This window comes from Phodopus roborovskii, unplaced genomic scaffold (genome assembly GCF_943737965.1).
Source record: "Phodopus roborovskii unplaced genomic scaffold, PHOROB, whole genome shotgun sequence".
NCBI classification, from domain to species: Eukaryota; Metazoa; Chordata; class Mammalia; order Rodentia; family Cricetidae; genus Phodopus; species Phodopus roborovskii.
The window spans coordinates 4146522-4166073 of record NW_026126417.1 but is presented as its reverse complement, the minus strand read 5'-3'; the positions used below and the strand labels follow the sequence as shown (position 1 = coordinate 4166073).

Below are 19552 nucleotides of genomic sequence, written 5' to 3'. Positions count from 1 at the left end.
TAGGGCTAGGCCCTCCCCCATGTCTCTAGGCTAAGGGAATATCATTCCATGGGAAATGGGCTCCCGAAGTCCATTCATGAATTAGGGATACATCCTGGTTCCACTGCCAGAGGTGCCATAGACTGCCCAGTTTATATAATAAGGACATATGGTCAAAATAAATTATTTTTTCCTAACTTAATTTTATTGATTTTTTTTGTGGATTTCACATAATGCATCAGGATCCCACTCATCTCCCTGTCCCTCTACGTCTGCACTCTGTCCTTGTAATCTCCCTCTCCCCAAGATTAAAGCAAAATAAAATTTAAAAGAAAAAAATGTCATTGTGAAAGCTGTAGTGTGACACAGTGAGTCATGCAATATAACCTTTAGTCCATACATCTTTACTTGCAAATCTTGCAAAAGTTCATTGCAATGAGTCATTGGTCTGGTTTGAGGCCTCTGGTTTCTGCTGCATTGTTGATACTGTGCCCTCACTTGGGGTCCTCTTGGATATCCTTGTTGTCCTGTGTCATAGGGATCCTGTCACTTTGGTTTTGAAGAGCTGTCCCCTTCTAATGCTCCATTAGATCACAGATGGGGTGGATGTTGAGATGGGCTAGTTCATAGCCCTGGGTATCTGCTGGGTTAGTCAGCCTGCCATCTCTCCCTCATCCTCATCATGAAGGTGAGCTCTCCAGCACCACCCCTGCTAGCTCATCCTATCAAGTAAGCAGCAAGAGTCAGGGCCAGTTCTCCTGTTCTATACCCTCTGTGCCAGGTCATTCACAACTACATCACCAGGGCTGGCTCTACTCCACTGCCTAAGTTAGGTGCAGGACCCAATCTCCAGAGTGCTGCTTCTGGTGAGAGGCAGGGCCAGCTTTCTTGCTCTCACTGGGGAAAGGAGATGTCTCCCTAGCTCATGACATAATATGGCAGATGAGAAGTGGAACCAGATAGCTGACATGTTTCTGGATCTTCTCACCCAAGCCTCTGTCAGCAGGATCATCTCCACTGTGCTGCCCAGGTGAGGTGCAGGACCACTGTCCTGAATGCTATAGTTGGTGGGCTAAGGAGAGGAGGGCCATCATTCCCTAAACCACACCACCATATGGAAGAGGGTAGAGGAAGGACCAGTTCTCCCACCCTCATGCCCTCAGGGCCAGCTTACCCAAGTCCCATGCCATCAGCTTCAGCTCTGTCCTGCTGTCCAGCTGAGGGTCAGGGCCAAATCTCCCTAGTGCTGTAGCCAGTGAAGGACTGGGTCAACATTGTACAGGTGTATCATCTGGACCTTTGGTGGAAACAGGAGCCACAAACAACACAGACTGTGGCTGCAGCAGGGTCATGGGCCCAGATACAGACCTTGGCAGCAGCCCAGGCCTGGATATCACCAAGTCCCCAGATGGCTCAGGCCATCTACCTCAACCCACTCCTCGCCACCTTCACCTCTTTATATCAGCCTATCTCAACAAGACACAAACCATTCTCTCTCTCTCTCTCTCTCTCTCTCTCTCTCTCTCCCTCCCTCCCTCCCTCCCTCTCTCTCTCTTTCTCCCTCTCTCTCTCTCCCTCTTCCACACACCACCATATATATTCAGTTACCATAATAGCGCCCAACCACTAGGTACTGCTAGGCACTCAGCAGGCCTGTGTTTTCTCTTTCCTGCCCAAGGCAGAGAGCCCTGGGTCTACTCCCACTCAGTCTTAATCAAAATAAATGTGTTTGAAATCCACATCAATATCTTTTTTTAGACCTCCCAAGTTCTTAATAACTTGAAAATCAAGTTTATATCCTCCAGCATAACAAATGATCAAAGAACATACTGAAATACAATTTCCAAATGATCAGCATTTTCTGTCTGGTTGAGACAACTTTATCATATATTAGAGAACCACTTTGTTAGACCACACAACACATTGTTTCTCTTAAAACTGGGAGCAAAATTTTTATGAACTTAGGATACATAGTAACAGATCGAATATGAATAAAGTATTACTGTGGCATTAATGGACAAGAGAGAAGTTCATAATACTTCACTAATTTTAAATTCTGTACCTCTATACTTTTGCTGCATATTTAATAAATATGCAGCTCTTGGTGTCACTCTAACAAATAAATCCCCAAGAGATGCCAGACATAATTACTTCCAGGGTTCTCTTTCCTTGGAATGTAGGCTAGATGAGTTTAGCCTTGGGACAAATCCAGGTGGTGAATAAAAGCCAAGCCAAAGAACAGTGATTTCAAGATAGCAACCTTAAACAACATGGATATCTTCACGGGTACACATCAGCAAGGAAAAAAATCTAATCTAAAAGAAAATTATTGAGTCTGGTAAGCTATGTCATCTCCCTGATTCTCCTCTTTATGACAACTCTGAAAATACATTTGTGCATCTGCTTTGTTTCTTTGCTTTGTCTCCTTTTAGAAAATAATGCATGGGTTTCACAACATCTCCTATTCCATCTATAATTCTGTAGATTGCCATCAATTCACACACAACAAAGAAGTATGGTCTCAGAAGTGTGCTAAAGTCTGCATCAGATCATGATTATTTACCTGCTAACCATAGGAGCAGCTTCCAGCTATTCTTCTTCACAGTCCTCTACCACTTAACAGGATAGAGGCCTCTTATGTTGGATTACTTTATATGTAGGCTAGCTTCTGGCATAGATGGAGATATAAAAAGGATCACCAATCTAGTGAGAAGTAATGTGACAATTGGGTATTTCAAAAATAAAATGAAAAGGAATATGAGAAATAAAAAGCATCAATGAGCTTCTGGAATGTCCTTTGAACAACATCTGAGTACATCACACAAAATCTACTTCACTAAGTACTAATGTGTCCTTAATTGCTTGCAAAAGTACAAATGTTGATAATAATATATATTTTCATATATAAACTTTCTGCATGAACACTAACCCCACAAAGGAAGAATATATTTTTTTATTTTATATATGTGGGTGTTTTGTCTATATAATGTCTGTGTACTATGTGTATATAAGAACATATCAGATCCCCCTGCAAATTACAGATGGTTAAAGTTACACAGTCATGAGCCATTATATGGGTGCAGGATACTCTTCAAGAGAAGTCAGTGCTCTTGACCACTGAACAATCTCTCTAGCCCCAACATGAAAACATTTCAATATTCCTAAAAGAGTCTTCATTGGACAACTTTTAATATTATTAAATGTAAAACCAACATTAGCATTTTCTAGAAGAATTCCAACCATATCAAAAGCAAGAATTCTAAAGATACTTTAATGGAAATTTCTATGTAGTTATTCTGAGAAGAAGACATGAAGAGTGAGATAGTTGCTATATTTATGAAAAAGAGTCAGGCATTTATTATGTCATTTGTTTCTATACAACCATGGTTACTAAGTAGGTCTCATGTAGGCTCCCTAGCTGTTGGTCCAGGCTATGTGAGTTCCTATGAGTCCAGGTTAGTTTTTTCAGTGGGTTCCCTTTTGATGACCTTGACACCCCTAGCTTGTATATTTCTTCCTCCCTTCTTCTCTCTCTTTGGCATGGTTCCCCTAGCTCAGCCCATTGCTTGGCTGTGGATATCTGCATTTGCTCTTATCAATTACTAGATAAAGGCTCTCTGATGACAATTAAGGTTCTCACTCACCAATAGAATACAGTAGATCAGTTTAGGCACCCTCTCCATTATTACTAGGAGTCTTAGCTGAGGTCATTCTCATGGATTCCTTGGAGTTTCTCTAGCATCAACTAGGTTTCCCTATAAGCCTCAAATGCCCCCTCATCAAGAAATGTCTTTAATTACTCTCCCCCTCTCCCCTGCTTCCAACCTACCTCCCAAGCCTAGCCTGCCCAACCTGATACTTGTCTTTTAAGAAATTTGTTTCTCAGGCACACTTTATTGTGTGTGACTTGACTATTTTATCATAAATTATCCAAAAGGTAAAAAAATATATTTGGAAAATACTGTAAATTTCATATTGATGAAAAACTTAGTTACAGGCAAATTCAGATTAATTAGCCTTTACCTGGACCATAAATATGTTTGCTATATTAGAGTTTTTTCCTTAAAAAACTGGTTTCAAGTTAAAGCTTTATTATCAAATATTCACCTTTTCAATAGCAAGTGTTTCACCTGATTTCTTTCCTTTGCTCCTTAGTCCATGCATTTTAGCCCTCAGTAAATGGAAAGGTAAAATAATACAAGATGATGGGAGAGTTCTCCAGGCTAACTTATCCACTTCTCCACACAAGAGATATAACAGGGCATAATATGTAAGATGCACATATTAGTGAAGTAAGAGAAAATTTGCAAATATTCTCCCCCCATGAAGTTTGAGTGGTATCAATATTACTTATCAGTGAGGACACTGTTATCTTTGAATGTACATAATTAGTTCTCAATGAATCTTTGACCTGACATTAATACAAGACTATCAGTCAAAGACTTACTTTATTTACATGTATATGTAATATATTCTCATCTTTCAGGTAACATTAGTGATCAACAGATACATGATGCAAACTGAAGATAAATAGATGGTAGATAATGATGAAAAATGATGATGAAGATAGACATACAGACAGATAAATAATAGATAGATAGATAGATAGATAGATAGATAGATAGATAGATAGACAGACAGATAGATAGAAAGATGAACATGCAGGAGATGAATACATGGTTTATAATAAAGGGCACTAATATTGTACAGTTTAGTGATTCATTACTATTTATTGGTATCATTTTAAATAAACACTTTCTAGTTACAGGCTTAAACTTATGTAAAGTTTGTTTGAATCTGAATTGTCCTTCTGTTTGGCAAATCCATTTCTACGTTCACCTCCAATGCCTTTTTTTTTCTAGTGAGTCTACTTGACCAAATAAATTCCCTGGTGCATTTTAATTGATGTTAAGTATGAATATGATGCTCATAACCCAATAATCATGTATTAAGTATCCTGTATAATGTTCTATAGTTTCTCACATAAAGATTATCATAACATTACCTTCAGAGGTGTAAGATAATATTTAATAATATGAAGTGTATAAGAGAAACTTAATTATGTCCTAAAAGAATCACTACCTGTAGTGGTAAAAATAGTAAGACTGTAGAATATCCTATGCATTGAAATTCAGTACAATTTATTACCATTTCCTTGAGGCTATGAGTTAGTTTTTGTAGTATAGTGAAAAAACTGTTGGCTCTACATTTAGGTTTTGTTTGAACTGAACTAGTGGGTAAAATAATCCTCAAAGGGAAAATACAATTATTATCATCATCTGAGATTGCTGACCTGTGTTTCTCATTCCCCTCATACAGAGAAAATTTCTGAACCATTGTTCATTTGAATTTCCTCTCATGCGCTGCTTCTGCTAAACTTAATCATGTCTCATGAGCTTTTGACTTTGGATAGCATATTTGGTTAAGACTTCTTTTTACATTTATTTGATGTATAGACATGAAGCCTGAGTGTGGATGTCAAATTTTACAGTCTAACCCTTCTTCCACATCCCTTTGGTAAGCATTCCTTTCTGCAGGTTGTATCTGAGGACAAAATGGATGGAAGCAACCAGTCCTTGGAATCAGAATTCATGCTTTGGGGACTTACCCAATCACAGAACCTACAGGTCTTACTTTTTGTGATATTTTTGATACTTTATCTATTCATTGTGTTGGGAAATATTGTTATCATGATCTTAATAACCATTGACCACCATCTCCATTCTCCCATGTACTTCTTACTGGCCAACCTGTCTTTTGTTGATATATGGCTTTCCTCAGTCACCACACCTAAGATGATCACAGACTTTCTGAGGAAACACAAAAACATTTCTTTTGAGGGCTGCATGTCCCAGGTCTTCTTTGCCCATTGCATTGCCGCAGGAGAGATGGTGCTGTTGCTGGCAATGGCTTATGACCGCTATGTGGCCATCTGCAAACCACTCCACTACTTCTCCATTATGAACCTGAAAAGATGCACTGGGCTGGTGTTGACTTCTTGGACTATTGGCTTTGTGCACGCCATGAGTCAGCTTGTGGCAATTCTGCAGCTGCCTCTCTGTGGCCCATTGGAAATTGACAGCTTCTTCTGTGACATGCCATTGGTAATCAAGCTAGCCTGCACAGATTCCCAAGATTTGGATACTTTAATGAATGCTGACTGTGGAGTTGTGGTTGTAACCTGCTTCAGTATGTTGCTCATTTCCTACACATATATCCTTATCACTGTTCGCCGGAGCTCTAAAGCTGGTGCATCTAAAGCTCTGTCCACATGCAGTGCCCACATCACAGTGGTGATGCTCCTTTTTTTGCCCTGCATCTTCATCTATGTGTGGCCCCTCAATATCACCTGGTTGGACAAATTTCTTGCTGTGTTTTACTCTGTTGTTACACCTCTCCTAAATCCTGCCATTTATACACTGAGAAATAAAGAAATAAAAACTGCTCTGAGGAGATTTAAAAGCTATTTCATGAATCACAAAGTAAATACTTAAAACCCAGAAAATTCACTATAAATATTTTGAATTGACATTTCAATAAAATTAATAGAAGTTACAAATTTGGGTATTTAATTTGAATTTCTAATTAATTTCAGCATTTTGATATGTGATAGGTTTAATATAATTCTAGAGACTAAACATTTTAATAATATAGAACACTAAATTATTTTTGAAAATTTTCAATAGCTGACCCTTCTTCCTAAGAAAAATTAATGAATTGGCTTTTATGTATGTACCTTCAGTAAATATGAAAAAGAACTTAAATGTATTTGTTAAGCTCACACATAACTTTTTTGTAAAAGTCACTTAAATATTGTTCTAACAACATGAAAGATTTATTCTTTATCTTCTCACATCCCACATTTTATTCATCCATTTGTAAAAAGGAAAAATAATTACTTTTACCTCATTCCAGCTTTCTCCATAAGAGCGAATAATAAAATTGTGGATGGATAAAACAAAAATTATAGACTGTACAAGAAGTACAAGTAGGTATTTTGTGTTGATAATATTACCTAATAAAAATAAAAATGTTTTCTCAATTATCTGAACTTCAAAAACTAAAGTTGTCTCTTAAAGTATTGTTTATTATTTCAAGAAAATTATGAACTATAGTTTTCCATATGAGCATCAATCCTACAGTAACTATATGGCCTTGTTTTCTTGTGTCTGCTGTCCCAGATGGCTCCTATAATCTTTATATCTCCTCTTCTCCATAGTCTTCTGAGCTATGAGAACAGAGATTAAATAGAGACATCTACTTAGTACTGAATTTTGCAAAGTTGCTTATTCTCTGCACATTGTCTAGTTGTGAACCTCAGTATTCATTCCTATCTGCTGCAGAAAGAAGCTTCTCTGATGATTGCTGAACAAGACATTGATCTATGAGTACAGTCATTTTATCACTACATTCTTTTAGTAGAATGGTAGTATTTGGTTTTCCCCTAGGTTCTTGGTCTTAACTTCTTAGCTACATGAGCAGGAGTTCCATTTTAAAAATAAAGTGAAATCTATACATGATAGTAACATATATCAAGAGAAACTTCAGCAATTATATTAATATTAGTCAAAGTAAGTTTCAGATGGAAGAATATTACTACAGTAAAAAGACCATTTCACATAGAAAACATAGGTTAATTAATTATACTACAGCAATTTCTAAACTACATGCTTCATCATGTTTTAAACTACAAAGTTTTAAATATGTGAATCTTCTGATAGAATTATAATAAATAATCACATGCAGGAAAGGATATAATGAAACAATAAAACCCAATCTAAATGTTAATATAAATAGAAACAATTTATCAAAGATGAAGTGATTCAGTAAGATTATATTTACATAAAACTTATACCAAAATATCACATTTCTGCTACCTAAAATACAATAATATGTTACACAATGATTGGGACTATGAAACAACTGTCAATTTTCTTAAATTTTATTTTTAAAAGGTTCATATATGTGTACAATGTGTCTGAATCATATCTATTCATATCACCTCCTTCCAACTCCCCCAGAGTTTCCTCTACTACATGGATCATCTAAAGCCATACTCTCTTTTTACTAACCCCTTGAGTCCAATTAGTAATGCCAATATGCACATGAGTGTTGAGTTATCCTCTGGGACATGGGAAAGCTACAAGTAGCCACCTCAGTAGCTATCTGTTTTAAATAACTGCTCGATTAGATATGAGGCCATAGAAGTTCCTCTTCTTTCCATGTTGGAATTTTTAGCTGGTTTGACCTTGCTCTTGGTTGCTCAACTTAGCAAGATCAGTAAGGCCTATCAGCTGGAGCAGGCTAGAATCTCCTATCAGACACAAAACAAATGCACTAAATCCACAAATTAAGATGAATTCATAGCAAACTTAAATATAGGCCCCCATCGAGTGCTGAAGAGTGCTAAGACACATAGAAATCAAGTAGGTTGCATAAATTATAATCATATAAACTTCTTCAGTGAGAAACTAATCTTTCCAAGCAACAAATATTAATACAGATTTCTGTAAAACTGACAAGTCTACCAGTCCCCAGTGGAAAAACACACACCTAGTAGAAAAATACACCTAAGAAATATTTGGGCAGCAGAAACTGATTTTGATGATTTTGTTTATTTTTAATGAAAACACAAAGTTGAGTGGATGGGAGAGAGATTTGAAAAGAGTTGGAGGAGAAGTGAATATGTATGATCATAACAATATATAAAGCTCAAGCTCTCAAAGAAATAATTTTAAGAAAAAATAACTTTGAGACAATCATGACCTCACTTAATAATAAATTGGCTGAAAAAAAAAAATTGACCAGAGAGAAACCATTATTGGTGAGTGCCTGAGATTATTGACAAAAATCTCTATGAAGTATTTATATTTTTTTCCTTTTACTGAAAATAGATTATTGAGCTCTGGCCCAGAAGAGGACTCAGCAACATGAGGACAAATGCAGCCAGAAGTTTCTAGCTATGGACAGCAACAGGACTCCAGCAACTGCTCTGCACCAACCAGTTGGGCAGACAGGAGAGCTGGACTGGGGCAATGCTAGAGGGCTCACCCTAGTGGTGAAGATGGGGAAGAGCTGGCAGGCTGACCAACCCAGGCAACTACCAAGACCCAGAATTGGCCCACCCCAATACCCAACCCATCTACGGCCTATTGAAGAACTTGAAGGGGATAGTCCTGCAGACTCAAAGCTACAGGATCTGCACAACACAGGGCTACAACAGGATATTCAAGAGGGGTCCCAGTGAGGGTCCAGCATTGATATTGTAATAGAAACCAGAGGCCTCGAATCAGATCAGTGATTCTTTACAAGAAAAACTTGCAAGGAAAGATACATAGACAAAGGGGTTTACTGCCTGACTTCCTGTTTATCACTATAGCTTCCATGACCAAATTTACCCCCTTTTTATTTCTTTTCATTTTTCTCTCTCTCTCTCTCTCTCTCTCTCTCTCTCTCTCTCTCTCTCTCTCTCTCTCTCTTAAATTTTACTTTATCGGGAGGGGATTGCAAGAGCAAAGGGTAGATATGAGAGAATAGGAAAATAAATGGGATCAAGATGCATGATGTGAAGGACACAAAGAATAAATAAAAAGAAAGTTTAAAAAAAAAGAAGAAAATATATTTTTTCTCAAACAATATATCTTGATAATAGTTTCCCCTCCCTTTACTCCTCCAAGTCCCTGCTTACTTCCCCTCCCCTCCAGATCTACTCCCTTTATGTCTCTCATTAGAAAACAGGCTTCTAAGAGATACCTAATTTAATAAAAATAAAATGTAATAACATGAAGCAAAAACTGTCATATAAAAGTTTGATACAGCAACCCAGCGAGACGAAAATAATCCCAAGAGCAGGCACTAGAGTCAGAGACCCACTAGTTCTCATAATCACATTAAAATACTAAACTAAAAGCTATAATATATGTGCAAGGTACCTGGTGTAAATACGTGTAAGCCCTGTGCTTGCTGCTTCAGTCTCTGTAAGTGTATATGTACCTTGCTTAGTTAATTCAAAGGGCCATGTTTTCCTGGTGTTGTCCATATTTTCTGGTTCTTACAATCTTTCTGCCTCATCTCCTGCAGGATTCCCTGAGTCCTGAGGACTGGGATTTGGGTGCAAGATAAGAAATTGCAAAAGAATCAATAACAAAAAGTATGTAAGATTAAGAAAAAAACTTTGAATTAACAAACACCCAGGCCTATACAGTTTCAAAGAATTCTACCAAACTTGCAAAGAAAAATCTGTAACAAATACTTCTTTTCCTAATAATTTTTTTTGAAATTATAATGTAAATTTCCTTATCTCTTTTCTCCCTCCAACCATTCCCACACACCCCTGCTCTCTCTCTCTCTCTCTCTCTCTCTCTCTCTCTCTCTCTCTCTCTCTCCTCTCTCTCTCTCTGTCTCCTCTCTAATTTTTGGCCTCTTCTTCTATAGTAGTTTATATGTATGATATATTCTATAACAGATATTGCTGCCATGAGTACCAGCCTTCAGCAGCTCAGGGTTTAAGGAGGAGCCACAGAGTTTACAAACTAATCACTCAATTTGATTTTTCTTTCTGAGACAGTAAAACTTAATTCTCTGGGGTTGGCAAGTTGGGCAAAACTTAACTCTCTGTGGCTGGTGAAAAAGGATAACACACACACACACAGAGAGAGAGAGAGAGAGAGAGATACCTTTAGGATCTACCAATCATCTGCCTTTATTTTTCCTTAAGAGCTTATAAACCCCAGAAAAATTTTTCAAGCAATAAAAAACATCACAGTGTGATTATATTCTATTTTTCAAGTAAATTATTACAATTTTTCTCACTTTACTTACATGATTAAACACTTTACATATCACAGGTGAAACACAAATTATTCCCAAGAACCCACATGCATTCATGTCCAAGCAACTTCTTATAAATTAACAGAGTATAAGCATAAGCAAGCAAGGTATTTTTTGAGCCAGTTCTTTGGCTGGCAGGCTGCAGTCTGCAATTACAAGGGAAGGATCAATCTCTTTATTATTGACCTCAAAAGACAATCTTATCAAAAGTCTTAAAAGAATCACAAACCTAAACTTTTCTTTTTTCAAGTCAGGGTTTCTTTGTGTAGCTTTGTAAACCAGGCTATCCTTGAACTCAGAGAAGTCTCTCTGCCTCTGTCTCATGAGTCCTTGGATTAAAGGCATATACTGCCATCACCTGACATATAGACTTTTATATGTGTATGTGAAAAACAATCAGTCAGCTGTATTTTAAATTTTCAGAGTGAATTCTCCTTCATCAACAGTTTTTGTTTTGATTTGTTGTTGTTGTTGTTGCTGTTTTTTAAGGAAGCTGAGGGCAGAAATGGGTCAAGGAATTAATCATCACCTTTGATCACCAATCTATCCTATCAAGAAAGGCCCATCAGCTAATAACAGGCAGGCTAGCTTTGTTCTTGTTTCTTGACCTCAACAAGTCCCTCATTCAACTCAACTATGTGCCTTTCTAAACTTTAAATTCCTCCTCAAAGACATTAACAAAACAACTTAGCATAACATTAAGTTATTATTCAAAGCTTTGTTTTAGCTATGATGCACACTAAAACCTGTGAACACATCTCCCAACATTAAGATTAAAAGAACATGAACTAGCCTAGCTTCAGGGACACAATTATTTTTCTTAATCATTAATCAGTGCCATAGCACATACAACTCCATAAGAGAAACCCATAAGTACTAGCTGTGTGACACTTCCTTGTTCTTATTTTCTATACTCTGGAACCCCTGATTAATCAGCATAGGAACAAACCATATCCTGCCTTTACCTATATTTATTTTCCCACTAAAAAACCTCTATCACAATCCCTTACTGTGTTTATTTAAAACCCTCAGTTGAGCTGGAGAGATGGCTCAGCCATTAAAGGCTAGGCTCACAACCAAAAATATAAAAAAAAAAAAAAAAAACCAGTCATCAAAATTCTACTTAAACTAACACTATTATTGTATAAAAACTATTGTTCCAGTTAAACAGTACAGCTTAGGAGGAAATCATCTTCAAAATAATCCACAGGTAAAAATGCCCAGTAGAATGGGCTATTTCCATGAGATAATAACACTAAGTTAAAGGCAGTAGGGATCCCCTATACCCATTCACACCATGCCAGACACCAGAGAAAAATGACAGTGGTAAACATATTAAGGCACAGCAGTCGCAAGACACATTCTAGAATAAAGCCCTCAGAACCTTTCCTATCTGAGATTCACCCATCAGTGCCTTGCTTACCAGATAGCTGATCCCCCAAAGCTTCCAAAGTTGATGCCTCTGACTTGGCCACCAGCAATTTCTATTATTCATAGATCTGATCTTTTCATGGTGTCCCAGATCTTAGATTTTTAGTGTCAGAGATTTTTTTTTTAATATTTTACTTTTACTTTGACTGATGTATTGAATTCTTCTATCATATGTTCAACACCTGGAATTTTTTCTTATGTCTCTTGTATTCTGTAGGTGATGTTAGGGTCTATAGTTCCTAGTTACTTACCTAGATTTTCCATTTCCAGAATTCCCTGTGTGTTTTCTTTAATGCTTCTGTTTCTACCTTCAGGTCTTGAACAGTTATTTGTTTCCTTCAATTGTTTGTTTTTCTTAATGTTCTTTGATGGATTTATTAATTTCCTCTATTTTTTGTTTGTCTTTTCTAAATTTTCTGAGGAATTTATTGATTTCCTCTTTAAGAAAGTAAGTTATCTTCATAAAGTTGGTTTTCAGGCCTCTTATGCTTCTGCTGTGTTAGAATATCCAGAACCTGCTGTTTTATGATAGATGGACTCTGCAGTAACATATTGCCTTGACTGTTGTTAATTGTGTTCTTGTGCCAGTGTCTAGACACTTGGATTTGTAGTGATTACATATCTAGATGCTGATTTCTGACTTTGTTTTTATTATATGGATATTTTGTTTCTTAGTTTCTGTTTCCTCACAGATCTTCTGTTGGTTATAGCCTGTGGATGAATAGGGTGTCTCCACTAGAGTTGGGGGCTTAAATTCTGGTGACCACCATGTCCTCTGGTCAAACAGAGGGTCTCCACCTGTGTTGGGAGGCTAGAACATGGTGACCTAGGGGTGGTAGTGAATGGGTAATGGGGGGACTTGGAAAGAGAGATTTACCTGGACTTCTAGTCACCAACATGTTCTCTCATAGAGCAGGGAGTCTCATTCCCAATTGGGTGTTAAGGAGGAGGGCATAGGACTGGAGATAGGGTGAGTCACCAAGAAGATGAGAGAGTTGGGAGGGCCAACAAGCAGATAGCCTACCTGGAGTTTTCATAGCTGTCATAGTCTGTGGTAGAACTTCAAATATTTTAATAATTGAAGACTTAGAAATATATATTACATTATTTTAAGAAGAAAAGAGTTGAGTTTTTCTGTAATTGAAGAATGCAGAAAAGTATTATATCCAATGGCATTCATTTTTAAATGTCATTGTACAATATATTACAAGGAAGTAAAGAATAACTCCTGCTAAATAAAATGCCAGAACACAGCTCTTAAGTTCAGATTGTTTTTAATGATACACTTGTTATTTTGTGCATTCTGTTTCTTCCGTGCAGTATAATTTGTAAACAATTCTGATATGCATTCTAAACTGTAAATTGAACATATTCTGGCACATATATAACACTAAATAGCTATCAGATATATATTTAATTTCCTCAGTTTTACTTATAACAGATATTGTTTCTGGCAAGAGTAAGAACTCCATTTATATTCATTGTACATTTTAATTTTTTTCTTTATCTTATCAAGCTCATTAAGTGAATTCTAAGAATATGACCTGAGTGAGGGAATGTTTTCTATTAAATTTTCTTTTTTTTTTTAATGCTTTAAGAATTCCAACTATGTATGCAATGAAACATATCTACCCAGATGCCAGGAAACATGGCTCCCTCCCAAATTTCAGGCCACCTACTTGAGTCTAAAGTAGTTTCATTAAGTGCAGAGGTCTGGTGCCATCCACTGGAGAATGAGCAACATTACAATAGACAAACTAAACAATGACAGCTGAAAAACATTACTAGCTCCTCAGTTCTGGGTGGGGGCCAGGGAGCTCATCTCCAACCATACTAGAATTTTGGCAGGTTTGAACTTGTGTAGAACTCATGCAGCTAAACACAACTTCTTGTGTTGAATGAATATAGTAACCACATGCAGAAGACAGAATTTCACATAGATCTCTCCATCCTCCACCTCTTACATTCTTGTCTACTCCTCTTCCAAAATGGTCCCTTAGCCTTGACTAAAAAATGTTCCATTTAGGAATGAGAGTTAATGAATGAAGCACTGTTGGCCAATAAGAAAGCAAGATAGGCAGGACTAGGAGACTAGGAGGAGAGAGGAAGTAGTAGGGAGGAGATTCATCATGGAGGATTGAGAGTAGAATGCTAGCCCCTCTTTCTGGTAAGATAAGACCATGTGGAGGTACTTAGATTAATAGAAGTGGGTTAATAATTAAGAAAGAGCTAGACGATAAGAAACTAGTAACTGGCCAACAGTCTTATATCTAATACAGGGTCTCTGTGTATTATTTGGGACTGATGCAGCTGTGAGTCCAGACCGGCAGGGAAAAACTACTCATAAAAAAAGAGCAAAAATTACCAATGACCCTGGGGGGGGGGGGAAAGACTATCTTGGAAAAAAGGCAAGCAGAAAAGAAAATTCAAAGATACAAAACTCTCTGTATGTTAACTCTGTGACTGTAGTTTTGAAAAAATATAAAAAGAACTCTGTGGGAAGCCACAGCCACAAGGTGGTGCCTGGCTGGATGGTCTCTCTCTGAAAAGCTTGCCGCAGCTAAATCTTTAGTTCAAGAACAATTAAAATTGGGACATATTCAGCCTTCCGTTTCCTGGAATACACCCATTTTTGTGATAAAGAAAAAGTAGGGTAAATGTAGGTTGTTGCATGATTTAAGAGCCATAAATAAGAAATGCAAGTTATGGGGCCTGTGCAGCGTGGCTTATCTTTACTGTCAGCTTTACGCAAGGATTGGTCCATTATAGAGGTGGACATTAAGGATTGTTTCTTTTCCATCCCATTGTGTGCTAAAGATAGTGTTAGATTTGCTTTTACCTTGCCTTCTGTTAACCATGAAGAAACTGATCTGCATTATGAATGGGTAGTGCTGCCCCAGGGCATGGCTAATAGCCCACTATGTGTCAGCTTTTTGTAAGTCATGCCATTGTTCCCATTAGAGAAAGATATCCTGAGGTACGATGTGTTCACTATATGGATGACATTTTAATGGACAGTAAAGACTTGAAATTACTACACAAGGTATATGGAGAGTTGGTAAAGATCCTAGAGAACAAGGGGCTGTATATAGCCCCAGAAAAGGTACAACAGGGCAATATTATTGATTACTTGGTAGCCAAGATATATAAGAACTGCGTAGTGCCTCAGAAAAATTACTTTAAGATTAGATATCTTGCAAACCTTAAAAGATTTTCAAAAATTATTAGTAGATATAAATTGGATTTGGCCATTTTTGAAGCTTTCCAATCAAGAATTGAGACCCTTATATGATATATTAATTGGCAAGCCTGATTTAAATGCTCCTCGATGTTAACTGATGAGGCCCGAGTGGCATTGCAAAAGGTGGAACAAGGGCTGAGCATGGCGTCTTTAATGAAGTGCGTTCCTGATCAAGCCATTTGGCTTTGTATCTTGGCAACTGTGTGTCAACCCACAGGAGTACTATGGCAGGGGGCACCATTACAATGGATCTATCCCAAAAGTTCAGTGACTAAGTCTGTAGAGCATTATCCAACCAGCATTGCTAGTCTAGCTCTGATGGGGATCCAGCAATGTTTACAATTTTTTGGATGTCAGCCTGAAATGCTTATTACCTCATATTCTGCTGCACAAATAAAAGTTTTAATTGCCTCATTAGATGAATGGGCTATTTTAAAATGTAGTTTTGATGGAGATAGAGATAACCATTATACCAAGCATCCCATTTTGAGCTTTTTTAAAGAACATCCTGTTATTTTCCCAAAAGTTACCCGTAAAGTACCCATTTGAGGGTGCAGTAACCATTTTTACGGATGGTTCTAAGACTGGGTGCGGCACGTATGTAATTGGAGAAGCTGCCCCAATTATTTGTCAGTTTATGCCAGGCTCGCCTCAAATAGTGGAGTTTCAAATAATGTTACAGGTTTTTAGGAAAGTTTCTGAAGCCTTCAATTTAATTTTTGATTCCAATTATGTTGTTAATTTGGTTAAAGATTTGGAGGTAGCTGGAAAAATAAAAACTGACAGCCCTGTTCAGCCACATGTAACCCAGCTACAAGAGATCATTTGGAAACTTCACAACCCTTTTATATCCAACACATTAGAGCGCATACTGGATTGCCTGGACCAATTAATGAGAAAAATGAATTAGTGGATAAGTGTACCCAGATACATTTTATATTTGCCTCTCCCCCAATTGATAGAGCTCAGCAATTTCATTCTCAATTTCACGTTAATTCGAAGACCTTGCAGCATCGCTTCGGGATATCCAGTGTAGCCACTCGCAATATAGTTAAGGCTTGTAAAAATTGTGTAGTGTATTTACATCCATCTACTTGGGGGGGTTAATCCCAAAGGATTGGCCCCTCTTAGAATATGGCAGATGGATGTTACTCATATCGCTGAATTTGGCACATTAAGGTATGTGGATACATGTTCAGGAGTGATACATGCTACTCCTTTAAATGGAGAAAAGACACAAAATGTAATTACCCACTGCTTAGAAGCTTGGGCTACATGGAGTATGCCGCAGCAATTAAAGACTAATAATGGACCAGCATATACTGCTGCATCTTTCTCTGCATTTTGCAAGCAAATGCTGATAGATTTGAGACATGGTCTTCCCTACAACCCACATGGTCAAGGCATTGTTGAACAAGCTCACTGAACTTTGAAGGAATGCTTAATAAAATAAAAAGGGGGAATAGGCCAAGGCAACACCCCCAAAGAGAGAATATCTCTAGCTCTACTGACTCTTAATTTTTTTTCAATTGGATGTGGATGGGCGCTCAGCTGCTGATCACCATCGCAGTGTCCTCCCCATTGATAAGGGATTTGTAAAATGGAAAGATGTCATTTCTGGACTATGGAAGGGTCCTGACCCTGTGTTATCATGGGCGAGAGGATCTGTTTGTGTTTACCCACCTGATCAGTCAGAAACTCTGTGGATTCCTGAAAGACTGACCAGGAGAGTTCCTGCCTCTGAAGATGGCAAGGTCCACAAGCAGATTGATGCACCTGATGCTGACGATCATGATGATGGTTCTGGCCGACGAGATGGAAGCGGGTCCACGATGGGGGATCCTGTCGGTGTTTCCTAAACTCATGCCAATTAGGCATTCTGCCCAAGTTTTTCCCAGATATTTTTAGTAGCAATTTAAGTTTAAATTTACCCTTTTTGACTTTAGATAAGGATATTTGTCCTGTAGAGGGAAATGTTAGATTTGTCCTGGGAGGGATGCTTATCCTAGTCAGTCTCATTGCTTTATGGTGTATCTGCAGGATGAGGATTACACAGCAGAGAAGTAATGCCATGATTGCACAAGCCTTCGCAGCCCTGGAGGCAGGGCAGTCAGCTCAGGCTTGGTTAACTGTGCTTAAAAGCTAAGCAGTCATCACGCTCAGGATGCAAGACATAGTACTGCACTTGAGGCCAGCTATTAGCAGCTTCATGGAGGGCAAGTCTGATTGCATATGGGTTGGTATTGTAATCCCATCTCTGAGAAAAGATACCGGACGGGTATGGCACCAGCTTGGCTGATAACTGGGTGGGGGGCCATTACAATGTCTCTTGTTCATCAGAGATCAGACCTCTACCCTTGCCTGTTGCGTTTTAAACAAGAAAGGGGGGATCTGTGGGAAGCCACAGCCCTAAGATGGAGCCTGGCTGGATGCCAGGTAGTCCGAACTTAGCTGTAAACAAGCCTTATTTGGAAGTGCTTGATGGATCTGGTATGCTTCCTCCTTCTGTGGCCTATCCGGGATCAGCAGGTGGCATGAGCTGATTGGGCAGTGAGCACATATTTAAGGGCTTGCTGGGGCTGGGAGGAGGAGAAGATTGTTCAAGGTTCCTGAATAAACTGCTTAAAGAAGAGTCCGAGCATTGTGTCTTCCTTGCTGGTCAAGGTGGTCACGACAGAAATCTACTCCCTGAAGAATTGGAGGAGAAAACAAAAGGTTGCCTTTACATAGAAGACCAAACAAAGAGAGTGTTCAGTGTGGAATGTGAATGTACAGCATTTGTTCTTCTTGTGACACATGAGGATTTCCCAAGAAAACTTTCCATCATACACTGTGCTATGTGATAGGAGATTTTGAAAGAGATCAAAACAACAGTTAACAGAGTGATCATGTTGAAGCAAAGAAAACCTAGTAAATAAACACTTGGATTTGAAGACTCACCCCCATTAGACGGTTTTAAAAATTTAAATTCCCTAATAGCATGTCATACTTAATATGACATACAGTGACAGCTATGGTTCTATGAGAGATAAGTTTAAACTGCCTATATACAAATCATCATGCTAACCTAATGGTACATGTCAAGGTAGACAAACAAGAAAATGACAAACACAAAATTAATACAATGAAAAAATCAGTATTTGAATTGAAATTAATGAAAAAATCAATTTAAATACAAGTAATCATTAAAATTAAGATTGCTTAATTGAAGGATAAAAAAAAAGTTTGACAGAACCTTAGCAAAAATATAAACAAAAATGGATATGAGATAAATTAATACAATTAAATAATAAATGTGACATTACAACACAACCACTAAAATCCATAGGAGCACTTGGGGATGTTTTGAAAACATATATCCTAATGAGTTCAAGCATTTTAAGTAGATAATCTGATTAAGTAGATACTCTGATTTACTTCTCTGGGTCTGTGAATTGTAACTTGATTATAATTTACTTAACAGCCAGTATCCACCTATTAGTGAATATATATATCATGACATTTGCTCAGCTATGTTTACTGCAACTTTATTCATAACATACAGAAATTGGAAACAACATAGATAGCTCTTGACTGAAGAATGGATAAAGAAAATGTGGAATATCAATAGTGTATGAGTCCAACCCACAAAACTACCTCTGAGGGTTGAGGTCAGAGGCCACAATTCAGCAAAGGGAACTTAAAAAATTTCTAATCTGTGAGATAAAGGAATAACTTGAGTGTTATGAATAATTTTCCTGCCAGCCTGGTTCCACAGCCATGCCAGCCCCAAATAACACAGAGAGACACTGTATTAGATAAAAAGCTGTTGACCTTTTGCTAGCATTACTTATTGGTTAGCTCTGTCTTAAGTATTAACCCATTTCTATTAATCTAAGTGTTTCTACATGGTCTTGGCGTACCGGAGAGAGGGTCCAGACTGCTGCTCTCTCGAGTCTCTACATCTTGAATCTGTCCTACCTCTCCCCAAATCCTCCTTGTCTCTTTGTCCTGCCTATCTTGCTTTCCTACTAGCCAACAGGGCTTTATTAATTAACAAATAAGGGAAACATATTTACAGAATGACATCTT

General features: G+C 37.8%; 1 protein-coding gene across 1 annotated transcript; it reads left to right on the top strand.

Moving 5' to 3' along the window:
* The first annotated feature begins 5534 nt into the window (after positions 1–5534).
* On the top strand, positions 5535–6473 carry LOC127221735 (olfactory receptor 4K3). The gene has a single exon (XM_051183743.1). It carries the CDS (start codon positions 5535–5537, stop codon positions 6471–6473), a length of 939 nt encoding a protein of 312 aa, XP_051039700.1.
* Positions 6474–19552: the final 13079 nt, after the last annotated feature.

Bases quoted from the DNA above. Each gene is read 5' to 3' on its own strand.
- LOC127221735 (XM_051183743.1), top strand. From the start codon at position 5,535: ATGGATGGAAGCAACCAGTCCTTGGAATCAGAATTCATGCTTTGGGGA.